Source organism: Heteronotia binoei, chromosome 2 (assembly GCF_032191835.1).
Source record: "Heteronotia binoei isolate CCM8104 ecotype False Entrance Well chromosome 2, APGP_CSIRO_Hbin_v1, whole genome shotgun sequence".
NCBI classification, from domain to species: Eukaryota; Metazoa; Chordata; class Lepidosauria; order Squamata; family Gekkonidae; genus Heteronotia; species Heteronotia binoei.
Genome location: NC_083224.1, coordinates 187,059,739 through 187,078,565, shown reverse-complemented (window position 1 = coordinate 187,078,565; position 18,827 = coordinate 187,059,739). Strand labels below are relative to the sequence as shown.

At 46.3% G+C, this 18,827-nt stretch overlaps 1 protein-coding gene across 1 annotated transcript; it reads left to right on the top strand.

Annotated features, from left to right (window-relative positions):
• The first annotated feature begins 1,654 nt into the window (after positions 1-1,654).
• Positions 1,655-14,394, top strand: LOC132567716 (procathepsin L-like). Its single transcript, XM_060233402.1, has 6 exons — positions 1,655-1,744; positions 4,272-4,427; positions 7,378-7,602; positions 8,899-9,067; positions 12,313-12,427; positions 14,238-14,394. Exons 1-6 carry the CDS (start codon positions 1,718-1,720, stop codon positions 14,335-14,337), a joined length of 792 nt encoding a protein of 263 aa, XP_060089385.1. The 5' UTR covers positions 1,655-1,717; the 3' UTR covers positions 14,338-14,394.
• The last annotated feature ends 4,433 nt before the right edge of the window (positions 14,395-18,827 follow it).

Below are 18,827 nucleotides of genomic sequence, written 5' to 3'. Positions count from 1 at the left end.
TTGAACCTGATCCTCTCTATTCCAACATTCTAACCACTACACCACATCAGGTCTTATGCAGAGCCCTGTTTCCAATAGCCATCCATCCAGATTCTTCCAGGCAGCCCCCAAGCAAGGCATGATGGTAACAGTTCGCTCCTGCTATGTATCCAACAGCTGGGTTTAAGAGGTCTACTGCCCCTAGGCTTCCCAATCCCCAGGTCCCAGAGGGGGATCCCCCGGTTTTACAGGCTTTCCCCCTCCCCCAGCCAGCTGGCTGGCGGGAGAAGCCCCACCCCCACAGCCATCATGCACCTCCATGAACGATTCCCTTAGGGAATGATGGGGAATTGAGCAGCGAGTATCGGGGGCTCTGGGGGGGCTGTTTTTTTAGCTAGAGGCACCAAATTTTCAGTATAGCATCTAGTGCCTCTCCCCAAAATACCCCCCAGGTTTCAAAAAGATTGGACCAGGGGGTCCAATTCTATGAGCCCCAAAAGAAGGTGCCCCTATCCTTCATTATTTCCTATGGAAGGAAGGCATTTAAAAAGATGTGCAGTCCCTTTAAATGTGACGGCCAGAACTCCCTTGAAGTTCAATTATGCTTGTCACACCCTTGCTCTTGGCTCCGCCCCAATGTCTCCTGGCTCCACCCCCAAAGTCTCCTGGCTCCACCCCCAAAGTCCCCAGATATTTCTTAAATTGGACTTGGCAACCCTAACTGCCCCTGAGCATGGCAGTTTCATTTAACCACCACAATTGACCTGTTCCAGCTCGGTTGCTAATATTCCAGGTTCCTCTAGGCTCTGCTGTGGCATAGCTCAGGGGTAGATAAACTTGCTTAATGTAAGAGCCACATAGAATAAATGTCAAGTGGGCATTCGATGAAATTGCTGAGCAGACAGGTTAAAACGGATAAAAGGAAGTACTTCTTCACCCAAAGGGTGATTAACATGTGGAATTCACTGCCACAGGAGGTGGTGGCGGCCACAAGTATAGCCACCTTCAAGAGGGGTTTAGATAAAAATATGGAGCAGAGGTCCATCAGTGGCTATTAGCCACAGTGTATGTGTGTATATAACATTTTTTGCCACTGTGTGACACAGAGTGTTGGACTTGATGGGCCGTTGGCCTGATCCAGCATGGCTTCTCTTATGTTCTTATGTTCTTAAGTGTTTGAGAGCTGCAAGACATGAACAAATATTTCACACAAGTCCTTATTAAAACTCTTAATACTTTATTTGCACAGAAAGATAAAATACATATGTATGCACATGCTAGAAGGAGACTTTAAAAAACAAAAGCTGAGCATAACAGTCCCCATAAGACCAACATAGGGAAAGGTTATGAAATCTTTTTGGCACCACCAGTGGGAGAAGGAAAAAGACAGGTACCATATAAATCACTGCCCTCTAACCCTGGATGGATCTGGCTAGAGGCGACACTCTGCTCATGCTCTGATCTTCTGTAGCTATCCCACAGCAGCAAATAACAAGGGCCATTGAAGGGGAATCCTGGTCTTGGAAATGCGCTCCAGGGTTTTTTTGGGGGGTTGGCTTGGAAGTCCCCTTCATGTCACTTTTTTGGGGAAGGGGGTGATTGGACATTGAGCCCGGTAACCTGCACCCTTCCTTTCTAGAAGGGGGAAGAGGAGTACCGAAGAAACATCTGGGAGAAAAATGTACACACTATCAGACGTCACAATCAAGAGGCTTCCGAGGGGAAACACACCTTCCGGATGGCGATGAACCAGTTTGGTGACATGGTAAGTGGATTTTTGTGATATCGCAAGCAGTGTTCCTTCTAAGCTGAGTTAGTGTGAGTTAGTTCACTGTATTTTAGCCTCTGGCTCACATATTTTTGTCTTAAGTCAGGAAGGATGGCCTCAGAGCAAACTGATTTATGCCAAATTGCTCGCTCACAACCAGGGCTTTTTTTATAGCAGGAAATCCTTTGCATATTAGGCCACACTCCTCTGATGTAGCCAATCCTCCTGGAGCTGACAGTAGGCCCTGTAAGAAGTGTCCTCTAAGCTCTTGGAGGATTGCCTACATCAGGGTGTGTGTGGCCTAATAAATGAGTTCCTGCTACAAAAAAAAAGCCCCACTCTCAACTTCAATGCCAATAGGTCACGAAGTAGAATTTTCACTCACAAGACTTCACAGCTTAGAGGGAGCACTGATTGCAAATGCTATTTATGATCTCAGAGGCTTCTTTATAATGGTGCCCTTTTAAGTGGCATCTCATAATCACAGTAGTGAAGGGGCAGTCTTTAGGATCATTTAAGCATGATCCCTCAAATTCTTCCCTAAGTCAAGGGGGATTTTGGAGGAGCACAGTTGGGTCAGGCTGGATGGTTAGTTTTTGGAACATGAGCACTTGAAGGAGGCACCAGCCATCACCAAGTTTTTTAAAAACTCAAAAATGTTTGTATTCCCAAAACACGCCTGGGGTTTCGAGAAGCCCTTTGTTGGGGGCAATCAGTGTTGCAAGTGAAGAAGACGAAGAAGATGAAGATATTGGATTTATATCCCGCCCTTCACTCCGAAGTCTCAGAGCGGCTCACAATCTCCTTTACCTTCCTCCCCCACAACAGACACCCTGTGAGGTGGGTGGGGCTGGAGAGGGCTCTCACAGCAGCTGCCCTTTCAAGGACAACCTCTGCCAGAGCTATGACTGACCCAAGGCCATTCCAGCAGGTGCAAGTGGAAGAGTGGGGAATCAAACCCGGTTCTCCCAGATAAGAGTCCGCATACTTAACCACTACACCAAACTGGCAACCACTACACCAAACTGGTGAAGCAGGACATCCTCTCAACCAGGGGTTTTTTTTGTAGCGGGAACTCCTTTGCATATTAGGCCACACACCCCAATGTAGCCAATCCTTCTGGAGTTTACAGTAAGCCCTGGAAGAAGAGCCCTGGAAGCTCTTGGAGGATTGGCTACATCAGGGTGTGTGTGGCCTAATAGGCAAAGGAGTTCCTGCTACAAAAAAAGCCCTGCTCTCCACCCATCCTGTCCACAGCCCTGCTGTCTTGGTCTCTGATTTTCCATGACTGTGGGATGAAAGGCAGGACTGCCTCTTCCTATATATCTTTCAGAGAGCTTTACAATCAACCAGTACCAACTTGTTGGTAGTCCCTGGTCCCAAAATGGTCCAGCTGTACTTTTCAGACCTGTCCCCAGCCTTGTGGAACTCTCTTCTTAGTGAGATCTGGAGCCTGCGGAACTTGACTCATTTCCGATTTAACGATTTAAGGATGATTTTATAATTGTAATTGTAACTATCGTATATGGTTTTATTGTACATTGTATTTACGTGTTGTGAGCCGCCCCGAGCCTGCTCCGGCGGGGAGGGCAGGATATAAATAAAAAGTATTATTATTATTATTATTATTATTATTATTATTATTATTATTATTATTATTATTATTATTATTATTATTATTATTTCCACAAGGCCTGTAAGACTCAGATGTTCGCACAGAGCTGCCACTGGGGTCTTGCAGGTGCAGTATGGCTGTCAGGCCCTGGGGTTAATTAATTATCGTATGGCGTTGTATGTAGATTAGCCAGGAGCTCCTAAAACAGCCTGGCAGCCGGAAGGTCTAGCTCTTTTAGCATTATGCACCACTAGGTGGCGAGCTAGACTTGTTCTTAAGGCAAGTGATGCTGCAGAGGTGTTTTGCCATTGCCTGCCTCTGCATCACACTCCTGGTATTCCTTGGAGGTCACCCAACCAAACACTAGCCAAAGCCAACCCTGCTTAGCCTCTGAGATCTGACGGGATCAGGCTAGCCGGGGCTATCCAGGTCAAGGCGTGAAACCATGTCAGCCCTAGTGGGTGGTTTGGCTCTCAGTCATTCTGTAATCGAGCTCCCACTACTGTTTTCATTCTCTTCTTGTGCACATCTTTTCAAAGCTTTGCTAATGGAACAGAGGGGAATTATAATATAGCGGGTTCAAGCATGGAGGAGGTGAGCTAACAGTGATTCAAGCAAAGCTCTTTTCTTAAGTACAGCAAGGCTGAACTCAAAGACTGGAGAACTGGGCCAACGGTGCCCACTATACACACCTCAGAGTTCCCATGCAAGCATCTTATTGGACCATTCCAACCAGCAGGGGACTTGTGATTGGAGCAGGGCAGCAGGGATTTGGACCCTACTGCCCCTTGTTCCCGAGTCCCCAAGCTCAGTCCTGCAGGCTCCAATGAGCCAGGAAGGAACACCTTTTAATATACACACTTAGATCACATACGCAACGGAAATCTTGATCTTTTCCCTACCCTCCAGACGAACGACGAGTACAACCAGAAGGTAAACGGCGCACGTCCTGAAATGGGTGCAAACCGTCGCTACAAGAATGCGTTCCGAAGATCAGCCACTTTCAGGCCTCCCCTCTACGTCGACTGGCGCACCAAAGGTTGTGTCACCCCGGTGAAGAACCAGGTGAGTCAGGAATGGTTGTGGATCAAGGCAAGGATGCATGGGTTGTTGGTCTTTTTGGAAAATTGAGCTTTCTTGAATAGGACAAATGTTAAGGTAGCTTCTGCGACAAGCTGTTTGTGCCTGGAATCACCTTAATACCCACTGGCCATCCAGCAAGCTCTGTGCATGAAATTCCTCTGGAGTTTGGAATGAAATGGAGCAGACTCCGTCAAGTGAAAGTGGTAATGTGGAAGTAAATGAACCTGCTGTCTGTCTAGTAAGAACTTGGCAACAATCTCGAAATCTCAAGCAAGTCCTTCTTAAATCTTCACTCAGGCCATCAACACAATTTAATTGCCTGCATTCATTACAAAGCAGAATCAGACCAATTGGAATGACCAGGGGTGGAATTCTAGCAGGAGCTCCTTTGCATATTAGGCCACACACCCCTAGGGTTGCCAAGTCCAATTCAAGAAATATCTGGGGACTTTGGGGGTGGAGCCAGGAGACACTGGGGGCGGATCCAGGAACAAGGGTGTGACAAGCATAATTGAACTCCAAGAGAGTTCTGGCCATCACATTTAAAGGGACAGCACACCTTTTTAAATGTCTTCCTTCCATAGGAAATAATGAAGGATAGGGGCACCTTCTTTTGGGGCTCATAGAATTGGACCCCCTGGTCCAATAGTTTTGAAACTTGGGGGGTACTTTGGGGAGAGGCACTAGATACTATATTGAAAATTTGGTGCCTCTACCTCAAAAAACAGCTCCCCCAGAGGCCCCAAAACCTCCAGAACAATTCCCCATTATACCCTATGAGAATCGATCACATAGGGAATAATGAAGATGTTTCCCTCTCTCCCCCCCACCCTTTCTGGAGAGTCTGAAGCAGCGGATCAGCCTCTCTACTCACCATTTGCTGCCAGCTTCTTCACAGAAACACAGACACACCATCCTAAATTGAAGCCTTTCAAGTCAAGCCTCCGGAGGTGCAAAGGCACATGGTCCTTTGCGAGCGGGGCTCCCTCCCCCCGCCAGCCAGCTGATTGGGGCCGGGAAGCAGCCTGGGAAAACTGAAGAAAGGCTGCTGCGATCGGGGCTGGGTGGGAAGGGCAGGGCAAGGAGAAGCTGCTGGGATCGGGGCTGGGTGGGAAGGGCCGCCATTTCCCCCCGCTTTCCAGATTTTTGGCAAGTGGGAGAAGAAGGCTCCAAATCGGGGGTCCCCCGGCTAGGCGGGGGATTTGGGAAGCCTACACACCCCTGATGTAGCCAATCCTCCAAGAGTTTGCAAAAAAGAGCTCTTGGAGGATTGGCTATATCAGAGGGTATGGCATAATATGCAAAGGAACTCCTGCTAGAATTCGACCCCTGGGAATGACCAAGGAGCTTGCTGGCCAATCCGGGCTGTTATATCTCCAGCAGACATAGATACCCTTGCCACTTTTAAGAATGTAAAGAAGAGCTCTGGTGGATAACACCATGGGTCCAACTCTCCTCCAAAGGCCCATCCTCATTCTTTTAGTGACCAGATGTCCTGCAAGGTCCAGAAGCATCAGCACAGAAATCAAAATGTATGCCCTGTGTTTTGCCCCCAGTGGCTGGTGTTCACAGCTACACTGCCTCTGAACACAGAAGCTGTATTTAACAGTGATCAATAGACCTCTTGTTCTCCATGGACTTGCTTACTCCCCTTTAAGGCCATCCAGTGGGTATCACTACATCCTGGGACCCTGAGTCCCAGAAGTTAATTATGAATTGTATGAAGGACTTATTTTGCCTGTCCTCGGTCTTCTACAAATCAGTTCCATCAGGGCATTTTTTTAGCAGGAACACAGTTCCGGCATGCTTGGTGTCAGGGTGAGTGGCCTAATATGCAAATGAGTTCCTGCTAGGCTTTTTGTACAAAAAAAGCCCTGAGTTCTATTGTATACTCTGTCCTGAGTTCTAGAATGATAGAAGAGGGATACAAAGTTATCTTTTCCCAATTTCTCCATTCCAAGCATAACTCTATCTATCTATCTATCTATCTATCTATCTATCTATCTATCTATCTATCTATCTATCTATCTATCTATCTATCTATCTATCTATCTATCATCTATCGTCTGTCTGTCTAATGTAAGTTATATCCCTCCAGGGGAAAAGCCTTACATTACTCTCCCTCTCTCTCTCCTCCATTTTATCCTAAGAGAACGTAAGAGAAGCCCTGTTGGAACAGTCCAACATTCTGGGTCACACACTGGCCAAAAAACCTAGGTGCCATCAGCAGGCCCACCAATGGGGTCAGAACTCCAGAAGCACTCCCACTGTTGCCCCCCAAGCACCAAAAATACAGAGCATCACTGCCCCAGACAGAGAGTTCCCTCTATACCTTATGGCTAATAGCCACTGATGGACCTCTGCTCCATATGGTTATCCAGTCCCCACTTGAAGCTCTGCTTGTAGCCACCACCACTTCCTGCAGCAGTGAATTCCATGTATTAATTACTCTTTGGGTGAAGAAGCACTTCCTTTTATCTGTTTTAGTCCTACTGCTCATTAATTTCATTGAGTGTCCATCTGAAATGCTGGTGGGGAAATGGGGGGGCGGGCATTCCGGGAGCCAGGAGTGACATCACACAAAAGTGACATAGGCACGTTGATGACATTGGGGATGATGCTCTGGTCTTTGGGCAAAACACTGTGGTAAAATCAGCCTCAAACCATAGAGTTTTGCCCCAGAACCACAGCATCACCCCTGACATCACCGACGTGCTGACATCACTTCTGGGTGATATAGGCACATCATGTTTATTTCCAGCAAGGTTGCTGGTTTTGTGGGGAGGGAATTTCCTCCCGCTGGCCATTTGGCTGGTGGAGGACAGGAGCCTGAAAAACTGGGCAATCCCTCACCCGTCAGCTGCGGAACGGCAACCTTAAGTCCCACATCTAACCCAATTCACAGGATCACACAAATCTTCTCTGTCTGCAGGGTTCGTGTGGGTCATGTTGGGCCTTTAGCGCCACCGGAGCCCTGGAAGGCCTGCATGCCAGGAGGACAGGAAACCTGGTCTCCCTCAGCGAACAGAACATTATGGACTGCTCCACGTACCTCGGTACCGACGGGTGTGGTGGGGGGTGGATGCCGCTGGCCTTTGAATACGTGGCACAGAACAACGGCATTGACTCAGAGCAAAGTTACCCCTACCAGGCACAGGTAAGGTGCGATGAGTGAATCCAGACATGCCCCGAAGTCTGGGAAGAGACCGCGAGTCATTGGCTGAGCAGCCGCTTTGAATGCAGACAGCTGCAGCTTCAGTCCCGGGCATCTTCGGCTGCAAGGATCACAGCTGCTGAGAAAGATCTTTCTTTCTCTGAGCCCCAGCTAGCCAGGATTTACTGTAAACTAGATTGCCTTTACCGAGCCACAGGGCTTTTTTTGTAGCAGGAACTCCTTTGCCACACGCTTCTGATGTAGCCAGTCCTCCTGGAGCTTACAGTAGCCCTTGTGCTAAAAGCCCTATAAGCTCTTGGAGGATTGGCTACATCAGGGGTGTGTGGCTTAATATGCAAAGGAACCTGCCAATACCTTTCTTGGAGCATGCCAAGTGTTTTCAGAAAGTGGGTAGGGCCAGGTGGGGCTTTTGATGAGCAAGGCCTCTGATTGGCTATGCAGATCTTTCAAAACATTGTTTTGGCAAGCAGCTGTCACCACAGTACAAGGGCCTGCGCTGTGCAAATGAAGGTAAGCTGTGGCAGCCATTTTATGGCTGGCTCTGTCTCCTGTAGCAGCCATTTTGTGGCTGCGCCCATGATGTTGTATAAGAATTCCAGAGGTGCCCACAGGTTGGGGACTCCTGCTCTTGCCCGTAACAGGGAGAATACTTTTAGATGACAGGAAGGATCGAAAACAAGGTTTAATGGTGAACAGGGGCCAGATTTAGCCAGGGGCTGCCTGTTGCCAACAACTGCCATAGTGTCTTGGGCTAACAGTATTGTACCCAGGGCTGTTTTAGTAGCAGGAACTCCTTTGCATATTAGGCCACACACCCCTGATGTAGCCAATCCTCCAAGAGCTTACAGTAGGCCCTGTAAGAAGAGCTCTGTAAGGTCTTGGCTACATAAGAGGGGTATGGCCTAATATGCAAAGGAGTTCCTGCTACAAAAAAAGGCCTGACTGTACCCCAAAGTCACTGAAGAATAACCTTTCAGCAGAGTGGCCCACTTGAAAATAAACACTTCTATTTAGAGAGAACGAATTGGGCCCCTATTGAAGGTTTTTTTGTCTGCCCAAGAAAATTACATCCATTGTCTCTTCTTGTGTTGACACTGGTCAGATCAGCTTACCTCAAACAGCACAAGCTCCGGAAGCCTCCTGTGAGTCCCCCAATGACCAGAAAAAGCTTAACCCCCACAGAGGGTTGGTGCCCACCTTGCTGTGCTTTCCCCATGCAGCTGGCTGGCTGGAAGAGCCAGCCCAAGAACCAGTCTAGCTTTTGCTGTTTCTCAACAGAGTGGACTCCCTTGCCGGTACAGCAGCTGGAATCGAGCAGCCACCTGCAATTCCCTTGTGACGATCCAAAGCGGGGATGAGGAAGCCCTGGAAGAAGCTATAGCCATCTATGGCCCGGTTTCGGTTGCTGTGGATGCTGCCAGTATTCATTTCCAGTTCTATTCATCAGGTATGGGGCTCTTTAAAGAGGGTAGAGGCTTCTGAGCCTCTGTTCTCCTTCATGATCACTGGATGACACTCAAAAGAGAGGGCAGTTATCACTGCAAGGGGAGGCGGTTGTAGGTATATGCCACATAAGTCTTCCAAGAGTCAGGGGAAGGACTAGGCTTTCCAATCCCCAGGTCCCAGAGGGGGATCCCCCGGTTTTACAGGCTTCCCCCCTCCCCCAGCCAGCTGGCTGGTGGGAGAAGACCCGCCCCCAGAGCCATCATGCACCTCCATGAACGATTCCCATAGGGAATGATGGGGAATTGAACCGCGGGTATCGGGGGCTCTGGGGGGGCTGTTTTTTGAGATAGAGGCACCAAATTTTCAGTATAGCATCTAGTGCCTCTCCCAAAAATTCCTACCAAGTTTCAAAAAGATTGGACCAGGGGGTCCAATTCTATGAGCCCCCCAAAAAGGTGCCCCATCCTTCAATATTTCCTATGGAAGGAATGCATTTAAAAAATTGTGCAGTCCCTTTAAATGTGATGGCCAGAACTCCCTTGAAGTTCAATTATGCTTGTTCCACCCTTGCTCTTGGCTCCACCCCCAATGTCTCCTGGCTCCACCCCCGAAGTCTCCTGGCTCCACCCCCAAAGTCCCCAGATATTTCTTAAATTGTACTTGGCAACCTTAGGAAGGACTGTGGGGACAAAATTCTAGGGGCTGTTTTCATAAGGCTTCCCATTTGCCCAGGCCTGGTGGGGAATTCCCGCCCCCTCACTCCAATCTCTTGCCCTCAAGAACTGGAGAGCTGAGAGAAAAAATGGCCTCCACGGTGAAACTCTAGGAATTCCCCCTAGTCTCCATGGTCTTTACCATAGAGATTGTGGGCATACCTAGAGTGTCACCTGAAAGTGATACTGCATACTTCCCACTATATGACCTGGCCATGTTGGGAATCCTGTTTGTCACCACAGAATTGAAGGTCATGTGATTTGGTTTCATATGAAGGGTTTGGATCATGGCATCAGGGGCAGGCCTGGAAGGTCTCTTCATCTGGGGGCTTGTGGTACCTCCTGACAGAACTGGTACCCATTAATTAAGAATGGACACCAGGGGTGGAATTCTAGCAGGAGCTCTTTTGCTTATTAGGCCACACCCCTGATGCAGCCAATCCTCCAAGTGCTTACAAGGCTCTTTTTTGTAAGCTCTTGGAGGATTGACTACATCAGGAGGTGTGGCCCAATAGGCAAAGGAGCTCCTGCTAGAATTCCACCCTGATGGACACAGTGAACTTGCTAAAAATACAGTTCAACAGAATCCTTGCTATTGTCCAAAAACCCTGGGTCATTGAAGTCTGAGCAAATAACTGATGAGCTGATCTGTCAGATTCATTTATGTACTACCTCACTTATCAACAAAGATCTTGAAATAAGGAACATTCTCATTACTAAAAACTAGTAAAAGCAATGGCCAAATCAACAAAAGAGCCAGAAAAACCCATAGCAGCTGCAAAAGCATCATAAATGGCAGCAGTTACAAACTTTTGTGAAATCTAGGGTTGCCAATCCCCAGTTGGAGGCAGGGGGTGCCCCAGATTGGAGGACCTCCCCTTACTTCAGGGTCATCAGAAAGCAGGGAAGGGGGGGGTATGTCTGCTGGGCACTCCATTATTTCCTATGGAGACCGATTCTCATATAATGGAGAATTGATCTGTGGGTATCTGGGGCTTGGAAGGGAGTGTTGTTATTGAGGTAGAAGCACCAAATTTGCAACATAGCATCCAGCGCCTCTCCTCAAAACACCCTCCAAGTTTCAAAAAGATTGGACCAAGGGGTTCAATTCTATGAGCCCTAAAAGAAGGTGCCCCTATCCTTCATTATTTCCAATGGAGGGAAGGTGTGCGGTCCCTTTCAAAGTGTTAGCCAGAACTCCTTTCGGAGTTCACTCATGCTTGTTACAACCTTTCTCCTGGCTTCACTCCCAAAGTCCCCAGATATTTCTTGAAATGGACCTGGCAACCCTAGTAAAATCACTTAGTTCACCCACAAAGACAATAAGCATTAGTCAGCAGTTAAAAGCAGTTCAAGAAATCATATTACTTTACCATCACTCGGCAGCAAAAAAATCATCACTGGCTCTGGCCATAATTGACAGCTGTCTCTCCAGAAGCTTCCCGTGTTTCTATCTAGAGATTTGGAATGCAACTTACTGACCGAGACTTGTAGCACAAACCGTTCTGTAACATCTGTACTCCACTTCCCATGGCATTGAAAGAAATTTTCAGCTGTACCTTGGGTTAAAGGAAAATTAGCCTGAAAGCCATAGATGATGCTGTACTGTGGAAAGATCTTTCCCTCAAAAAATTTGTAAGAAGAGGAGTTGTCTCTTCCATTCTTCCATGGTTCCTTCACCCATTCCTTCTCCTTTCCATAGTAAGCAGCATTACCCACCCAGAAGGAAGAAGAAGGGTGGTGACCAGGCGTCATTTCATAGGAAAAGAGGTGCTAGAGCTCATTAGCACAACTCATTTGCATATGCCATACACCCCTGATATCACCGGAAAGGTGTACTAAATGATACCAGCTCAACTTTTAACTTAAAATGTTTCTTCAATTATAATTGTCATCGTAAAACCTTACTCCCATCATACTTTTTAGACTTTCTCCTATGTGGCCACAATGGCATGATGAAGATTTCCATCTGCTTTATACGTTTGGGTTCTTTCCCCATTTTTTTTTGAAAAAAAATATTAGAAAGTTTGTCAAATCTTCAGCAAAATTCTCACAGGGGGGGTTGAACAATGGAGCTCAGAAGCAAGTTTTTTTGGGGGGGGGGAGGTAAGAAAGAAATTTAGAGGTTCTGAAGCTCCGCTCCTGTGAACTCCTGCCCAAAATGAGGCCTGGTGGTAACAAAGCTAGGCAGAAGGAAGCCCCATCAACAAGGCACTGCAGTAGCCAATACAAGAGAAGAGGGCGGCTTAATGTTTTGCTGCTATAAACTGAAAGGGAGTAGAAAATGGCAGACCTTAGAAATTTTGAGAAGGTTAACTGGACGAATCAAAGTTATCCCTGGACACTTTGGCCCTCAAGTGATGAATGCATGCTGCAGGCTTGTCTTAAATGTGCTATGCCAGGATGTTTACTTTGGGCCTCCAAACCCACATTTCCTGCTGATAAATTCTGGATTTCTTTCTGGAGGGGAGCTGTGCAGAGAAAGTGGCTGATGCTTGCTCTTTGACCTCCACCTCTGAATTTTCCAATCCAGGAATCTTTTCCCTTCCAAGTTGCGGTGAGACACTGAACCATGGTGTGCTGGTGGTTGGCTACGGCGTATCTCAGTACGGCTGGGACAGGCAAAATTATTGGATCGTGAAGAACAGGTGAGAAAGAGGAAGGGGAGAAAGCATCCATCCTCAAATGAAAGGGAGCAATACAGAAATTTTGTATCCCTACTTTATTTCTTTTGTGATGAAATAAGTCTTCCTTCCATAGGTAACCAAGGTAAAATGGATAGCTTGGATGAAAAAAAAATATATTAATTTGCACTCTGCCGAGGCCCGGAGGCAAGGCTAAAACTGTAGGCAGAGAAAATATATACAACCACACGGTTTTATCACTATAACCGTGTGGTTGTATATGTTTTCTCAGTCCATGAGTGACCTCTCTCCATATTTATATAAAACTGTAGGCAGGCTGAAAACTATTAAGGAAGGTAGTTAATTAGTTTGAAAGATTTGCATCCTGTTCATCAGCAAGGCATCTAACAACAGCCATAAGGAAACCACAGCAAGATGTCTTGAATGTGAAGTATTGAATATCAATATTCAAGTATTGAATATCAAGTATATCCAATAGTGATGTGTGGTCCCCATCTGCAGACATCTAAATCCACAGATTGGGGCTGTGCTAAATAGATTTTCCTGCAAAGTTGGGGGACCCCCCCCCCGTTTGCAGAAAAATTCGAAATCACAAAAAACCCCCACAGAGGTGGGGGGGGGGTTAAGTGTCCCCCCAATAAAACAGCAGTGCCTCTGCTCCTCCAATTATTCCAGCATGATTTTTTTTTTTTGAGATGGAACTCACGCTGGAATAAATGCCACTAGACTGCTGTTCTATTTCACAGTAATAGGCTAACACAACTACCCTTCTGGAATGATCGTGCAATACAACACATGTTGCCAAATAGTATATATCTGCAGCTCTGAGACTCTGCAATACTTATTTAAATATAGGTTGATCGCCACCCTGGAATTTAATCTGATGTTCTTTGATAGTCTGCTTCTAACTCATTCGAATTAGTTTTAATCACTTGGGACTGCTGTTGATTTTGTTACTTTAGATGGGGAGGGGGGTTGGCTCTCTTTGTACTTTATGTTGAACACCTTGTGCAAAATTGAGATTCGTCGAAAAGCTCGTGCACTGTATAGCCAAGCCTGCTAACAAATGAAATGGCGTGGCAGCACGAGACAATCGGCCTAGATAGACTAGCAACAGAGTCGATAAAAATTAATCTAAGAGGGTGGGGTAGACTGCCTAAAATATCAGCAGAAGACCTGGATGAACTGGCATGGCTTCACACAATGTAAAACGACTCCCCAGAGACAACACCAGGTGATTAGCTTGGGCGGGGGTGAAAACGTTCTGATAGAGATCTGCCTAGCTGCAAGAATCGCAGCTGATAGAAGAACTAGGTTGGTTTTGGGGTTGTTCCAGAGAACCCTGTTCTCATTAATAATGATGATTATGAATTTTATAATAATTTAATAATGAATTTAATAAAAAAATTAAAGTTAGAGTTGCTTTCTTTCCACCTCTCCCTCCATCCTCATCTATTTCCTTCCTTCCTTCCTTCCTTCCTTCCTTCCTTCCTTCCTTCCTTCCTTCCTTCCTTCCTTCCTTCCTTCCTTCCTTCCTTCCTTCCTTCCTTCCTTCCTTCCTAACATCTGACGTTCAAGTCTTGCGGCTTTCAAAGACCTGACGTTTATTCTATGTGGCTGTTACGTTAAAGCAAGTTTGGCCATCCCTGGTCCGAGGAGATGGGCAAGACCTCTGCCTGAGACCGTGGGATGCCACGGCCATTCTGAGTAGATAAGATTGACCTTGATGGATCAAGGGTCTGATTCAGAATAACGCAGCTTCCTGCGTTCATATTTCATGTGTTCATGGAATCTCATGTAAATTTTCTGACAGCTGGGGCACAGAATGGGGAGACAACGGCTACATCCTAATCGCAAAAGGAACCAACAACATCTGCGGCGTTGCATCAGCAGCAAGCTTCCCAATTGTGTAACCAGCCAAGGAGTCGGCGTCATGACATCTGATCTTCCACCTTCCGTGTCCTGAAACCTTTAACGTCACACCACGTCTCTGTACTGCTTTGCTCCTGGCCAAATGGCTGTGGTCCCAAAGCATCCTCACCAGCAGTGTTCCTTCTAAGCTGAGTTAATGTGAGGTGGCTCAGTTTTTTTAGCTTCTGGCTCACACATTTTTGTCTTAGCTCAGGAAAAACAGCCCCAGAGTAAACTAATTTATGCAGTAGCTCACAACTTTAATGCCAGCAGCTCACAAAGTAGAATTTTTGCTCACAAGACACCACAGCTTAGAGGGAACATTGCTCACCAGTCACCAGTGTTTGCTGACGATTGATCTCAGAATATCATTAGGGTTTGTAGAATCTTTCGGGCTCAAATGCCGTGCACTACTGGAAAAAGTTTTTCTTCCAGACGTTTCGTTCTCGGCTGCAGAGAACATCCTCAGTGAAGTTGCAGCCGGAGCAGGCGCTCTGACCTTCTTGGCTGCTGTGCATTGAGTGAGCGGATGTTCTCCGCAGCCGAGAACAAAACATCTGGAAGAAAAACTTTCTCCAGTAGTACACGGCACTTGAGCCCGAAAGATTCTACAAACCCTAATGAAGTTCTCAGAATAAATTGCACATTCCCTGCAAGCTCACATGTGTAAATTTATGTAAGCCGATTGTTGACTGGTGGAGTCCAAACCAGGATATCAACTTGGAGTCCAGTCTGGGCTGGGTTGGAAACAGAAAACTGTTAATATCATCTTTCTCGGCTACGAAGCTCTCTGAATAAACATGACCAACCCTCTTTGCTGTCTCCTCTGAAGTCTCTGTATGTCTGCCTTTCATAAGGAAGAAGCCATGTGAGTGAGGGACTGTCTCACCCCCAAAAGCTTAGGTGTGAACACTTCTACCAAATCTTCAACAGCTGGATCAGGGCTGGTGTCAGCATACCCCAAGGCAGGGCATCTTCTAGGACCCAAGATTCATGATGGGGCCAACTGTTGTGTTAGACTCACTGGTATAGTAATCCGGGAACCTGTATCTATCTATCAATGAAGTTTATTACGGTCAATTTAATTTAATTTTTGGGATTTCTATCACAGCATCAGTTTCAATACATATTACATTCAATACATATTGCTCTCAGCAGCAATCAGATTTGGTGGTAGTGAGGGTGGCATGAGTTATACTAATGAGTTATGCTAATGAGCTCCGCCACCTATTTTTCTACAAAACAACCCCTGGCAACAATTTCAATACATATTACAAATTAAAATTTACATCATAATATAGATAATAATATAAAATTGAAGGCAATACAATATCTCAGACGCGGCAGCAAAACCACACAGCAGCATATAGGCTGATGACCAGCAAGAACTACAGAAACCAGCAAGGTTAAAAACAGATCAACAGTTTTTTTAAATTTAAGATTTAAATTTTATTTATTTATATAGTAGGCTTTTATTCCACCCTTTCCCATAACGGGCTCAGGGCGGATCACAACATATATTGGACAATAAAAACCTACAATTCAAATTTAAAACAATTCAATAAAACCCAAACTGTAGAACAATAAAACAGAATAAAACGCATCACTGGCAGAAAGGGCACATTTCACAAAGTACAAGGTTTTTTGCCCAAGAAGAAGTGATGGTGTTAATAATCAGATTCAGCATCTCAGCAGGCTATAAAGCCTGATGTCACAACAAGGGAGGTCGATTGATGGAATAGTTGGCGGAATAGGACACCCGCTGCCTCAACCAAAAGCCCGGCGGAACAGCTCCGTCTTACAGGCCCTACGGAATGGCAGTAGTTAGAGTAGGGCCCGGATCTCCACAGGGAGCTGATTCCACCAGGCAGGGGCCAGAGCCTTGATTGAATTGATACATAGAAAGTAGAATATCATATAAAAAAGAACAAAACAGGAGTCAAGTTGCACCTTTAAGACCAACTTAGTTTTATTCAGAACGTAAGCTTTCGTGTGCTCTCTAAGCACACTTCATCAGATGAGGAATCCGGCTGATAAGTCAGTAGCTCAGAATGCAAACTGTGTGCTTAGAGAGCACACAAAAGCTTACGTTCTGAATAAAACTAAGCTGGTCTTAAAGGTGCCACTTGACTCCTATTTTGTTCTAGTACTTCAGACCAACACGGCTGATTACTTGGATCTATCATATAAAAAAGATTTTTTAAAAAAAAAGAAAAAGAAAAGAAAACTGATTCATTTTACAGCACTTGACATTTTCTTATTTAGGCAGTTTCACTTTCTGAGTGCTAATGAATAAAAGTTTGCTACTGCATAAGATTCAAATTTCTGACTATCTTCTAAAAGGTGTATCTGAAGAAATTCAGAGTCTAAGCCAATATAATATTGTAACAGCTTAAATCTGTAGTGGGGTAAGTATTTGGAATCTCTCTTCTTGATAATATTCACAGTGTAAGAGTCTATGTGTAAAAGACTCAAGCACATTACTCAAACAAGGACGATGGCTCAGTGGTAGAGCATCTTCTTGGGAAGCAGAAGGTCCCAGGTTCAATCCCTGGCATCTCCAAAAAAGGGTCCAGGCAAATAGGTGTGAAAAACCTCAGCTTGAGACCCTGGAGAGCCGCTGCCAGTCTGAGAAGACAATACTGATTTTGATGGACCGAGGGTCTGATTCAGTATAAGGCAGCTTCATATGTTCAAGGACAACAGCACTGTTAGCAGAGGCAGGCGAGAAAATCTACCATGTAGAACTTGGGAGGGAAATGTGTCGCATCGTGTTCTTGAAAAAGCCTATCTACAGAGCTTTTTTTTTTTTTAGCAGGAATGTACAGGAACACAGTTCCAGCTGTTTTGGCATCAGGAGGTGTGGCTTAATATGCAAATGAGTTCCTGCACAAAAAAGCCCTGCGTGGAACGATGATGTCAGGGGGTGTGGTCTAACATGCCAATGAGTTACTCCTGGGCTTTTTCTACAAAACAAGCCCTGTCTATCTATATCTCTCATAAGTGATATGGAACCTGTATTGATTTATCAGAGCACACAGATTGCCTACACACAGCAGAGCTTCTTCGTTCTCTGCTAGCAAAGTTACAGAGTTACATAGAGCCATTTGTGTTCTTTATTTAGTGAACTCCATTCTAGATAGGATAGATCATGAGAGATAGGAAAAGAATCCATGCTGACTACCTGGATTAATGCAGATGGGGATTGCATCCATGGTGCCACAGATGGAGACCAAACCAGGGGGTCTAATTCTATGAGCCCCAAAAGAAGGTGCCCCTATCCTTCATTATTTCCTATGGAAGGAAGGTGTGCGGTCCCTTTCAATGTGATGGCCAGAACTCCCTTTGGAGTTCAATTATGCTTGTCACAGCCTTGATCTTGGCTCCACCTCCAATGTCTCCTGGCTCCACCCCCAAAGTTCCCAGATATTTCTTAAATTGGACTTGGCAACCCTACGCAGGGCCCTAACTTCTTCCGGCAACTCATTCCACCAGCATGGGGCCACCACAGAGAAGGCCCTGGCTCTGTTGTCGTGAACCTGGCCTCCTTAGGGCCAGGGATTGAGAGGAGATTTTGTGACCCTGACCGAAGTGCTCTCCAGGGAACATGTGGGGAAAAGCAGTCCTTTAGGTATGCAGGTCCCTGGCCATATAGGACCTTAAAGGAAAGAACCAGCACCTTGAAACGAACCCAGTATGCAATAGGCAACCAGCCCAGGTTGAATATGCTCCCGTAAGGGAAGGCCCAATAGCAGAATAGCTGCCATGTTCTGCACTAGTTGAAGCTTCTGGGTTCGAGACAAGGGCAGCCCCATGTAGAGGGCATTGCAGTAATCCAATCTTGAGGTGACTGTGGCATGGATCACTGTCGCCAAGTCATTGCATTCGAGGAAGGGGACCGACTGCTTTACCAGCCGAAGGTGATAAAAGGCTGATCTGGCGGTGGCTGTCACCTGGGCCTCCATATTTAAAGAGGGATCCAGGAGCACCCCTAGGCTTTTAACCTTGGGCGTTGGGCGACCATCAAAGGTCGGTAATAGGACCTCAGTTCCTGGACTGCCATGACTTAGGTACAGGACCTCCGTCTTCGCCAGATTCAGTTTCAGTTGACTCAGCCTGAGCCACCCTGCCACAGCTTGAAGCACCATGGTCAGGTCTTCTAAGGAGGAGTTGGACTGGTCGCCCATCAACATATAGAGCTGGGTGTCATCTGCATACTGATGACATCCCAGCCCAAACATCTGGGCAATCTGGACAAGGGGGCATATGTAGATGTTAAATAACATCGGGGAGAGGACAGTTCCTTGTGGCATACCACACACAAGTGGGTGCCATCGAGACAGTTCCTCCCCTATTGCCACCCTTTGTCCCTAGGGTTGCCAAGTCCAATTCAAGAAATATCTGGGGACTTTGGGGGTGGAGCCAGGAGACTTTGGGGGTGGAGCCAGGAGACATTGGGGGCGGAGCCAGGAGCAAGGGTGTGACAAGCATA

Bases quoted from the DNA above. Each gene is read 5' to 3' on its own strand.
- LOC132567716 (XM_060233402.1), top strand. From the start codon at position 1,718: ATGGCGATGAACCAGTTTGGTGACATG. The intron at 4,428-7,377 runs GTGAGTCAGGAA...CTCTGTCTGCAG, and splicing joins TCACCCCGGTGAAGAACCAG to GGTTCGTGTGGGTCATGTTG. The intron at 9,068-12,312 runs GTATGGGGCTCT...TTTCCAATCCAG, and splicing joins TTTCCAGTTCTATTCATCAG to GAATCTTTTCCCTTCCAAGT.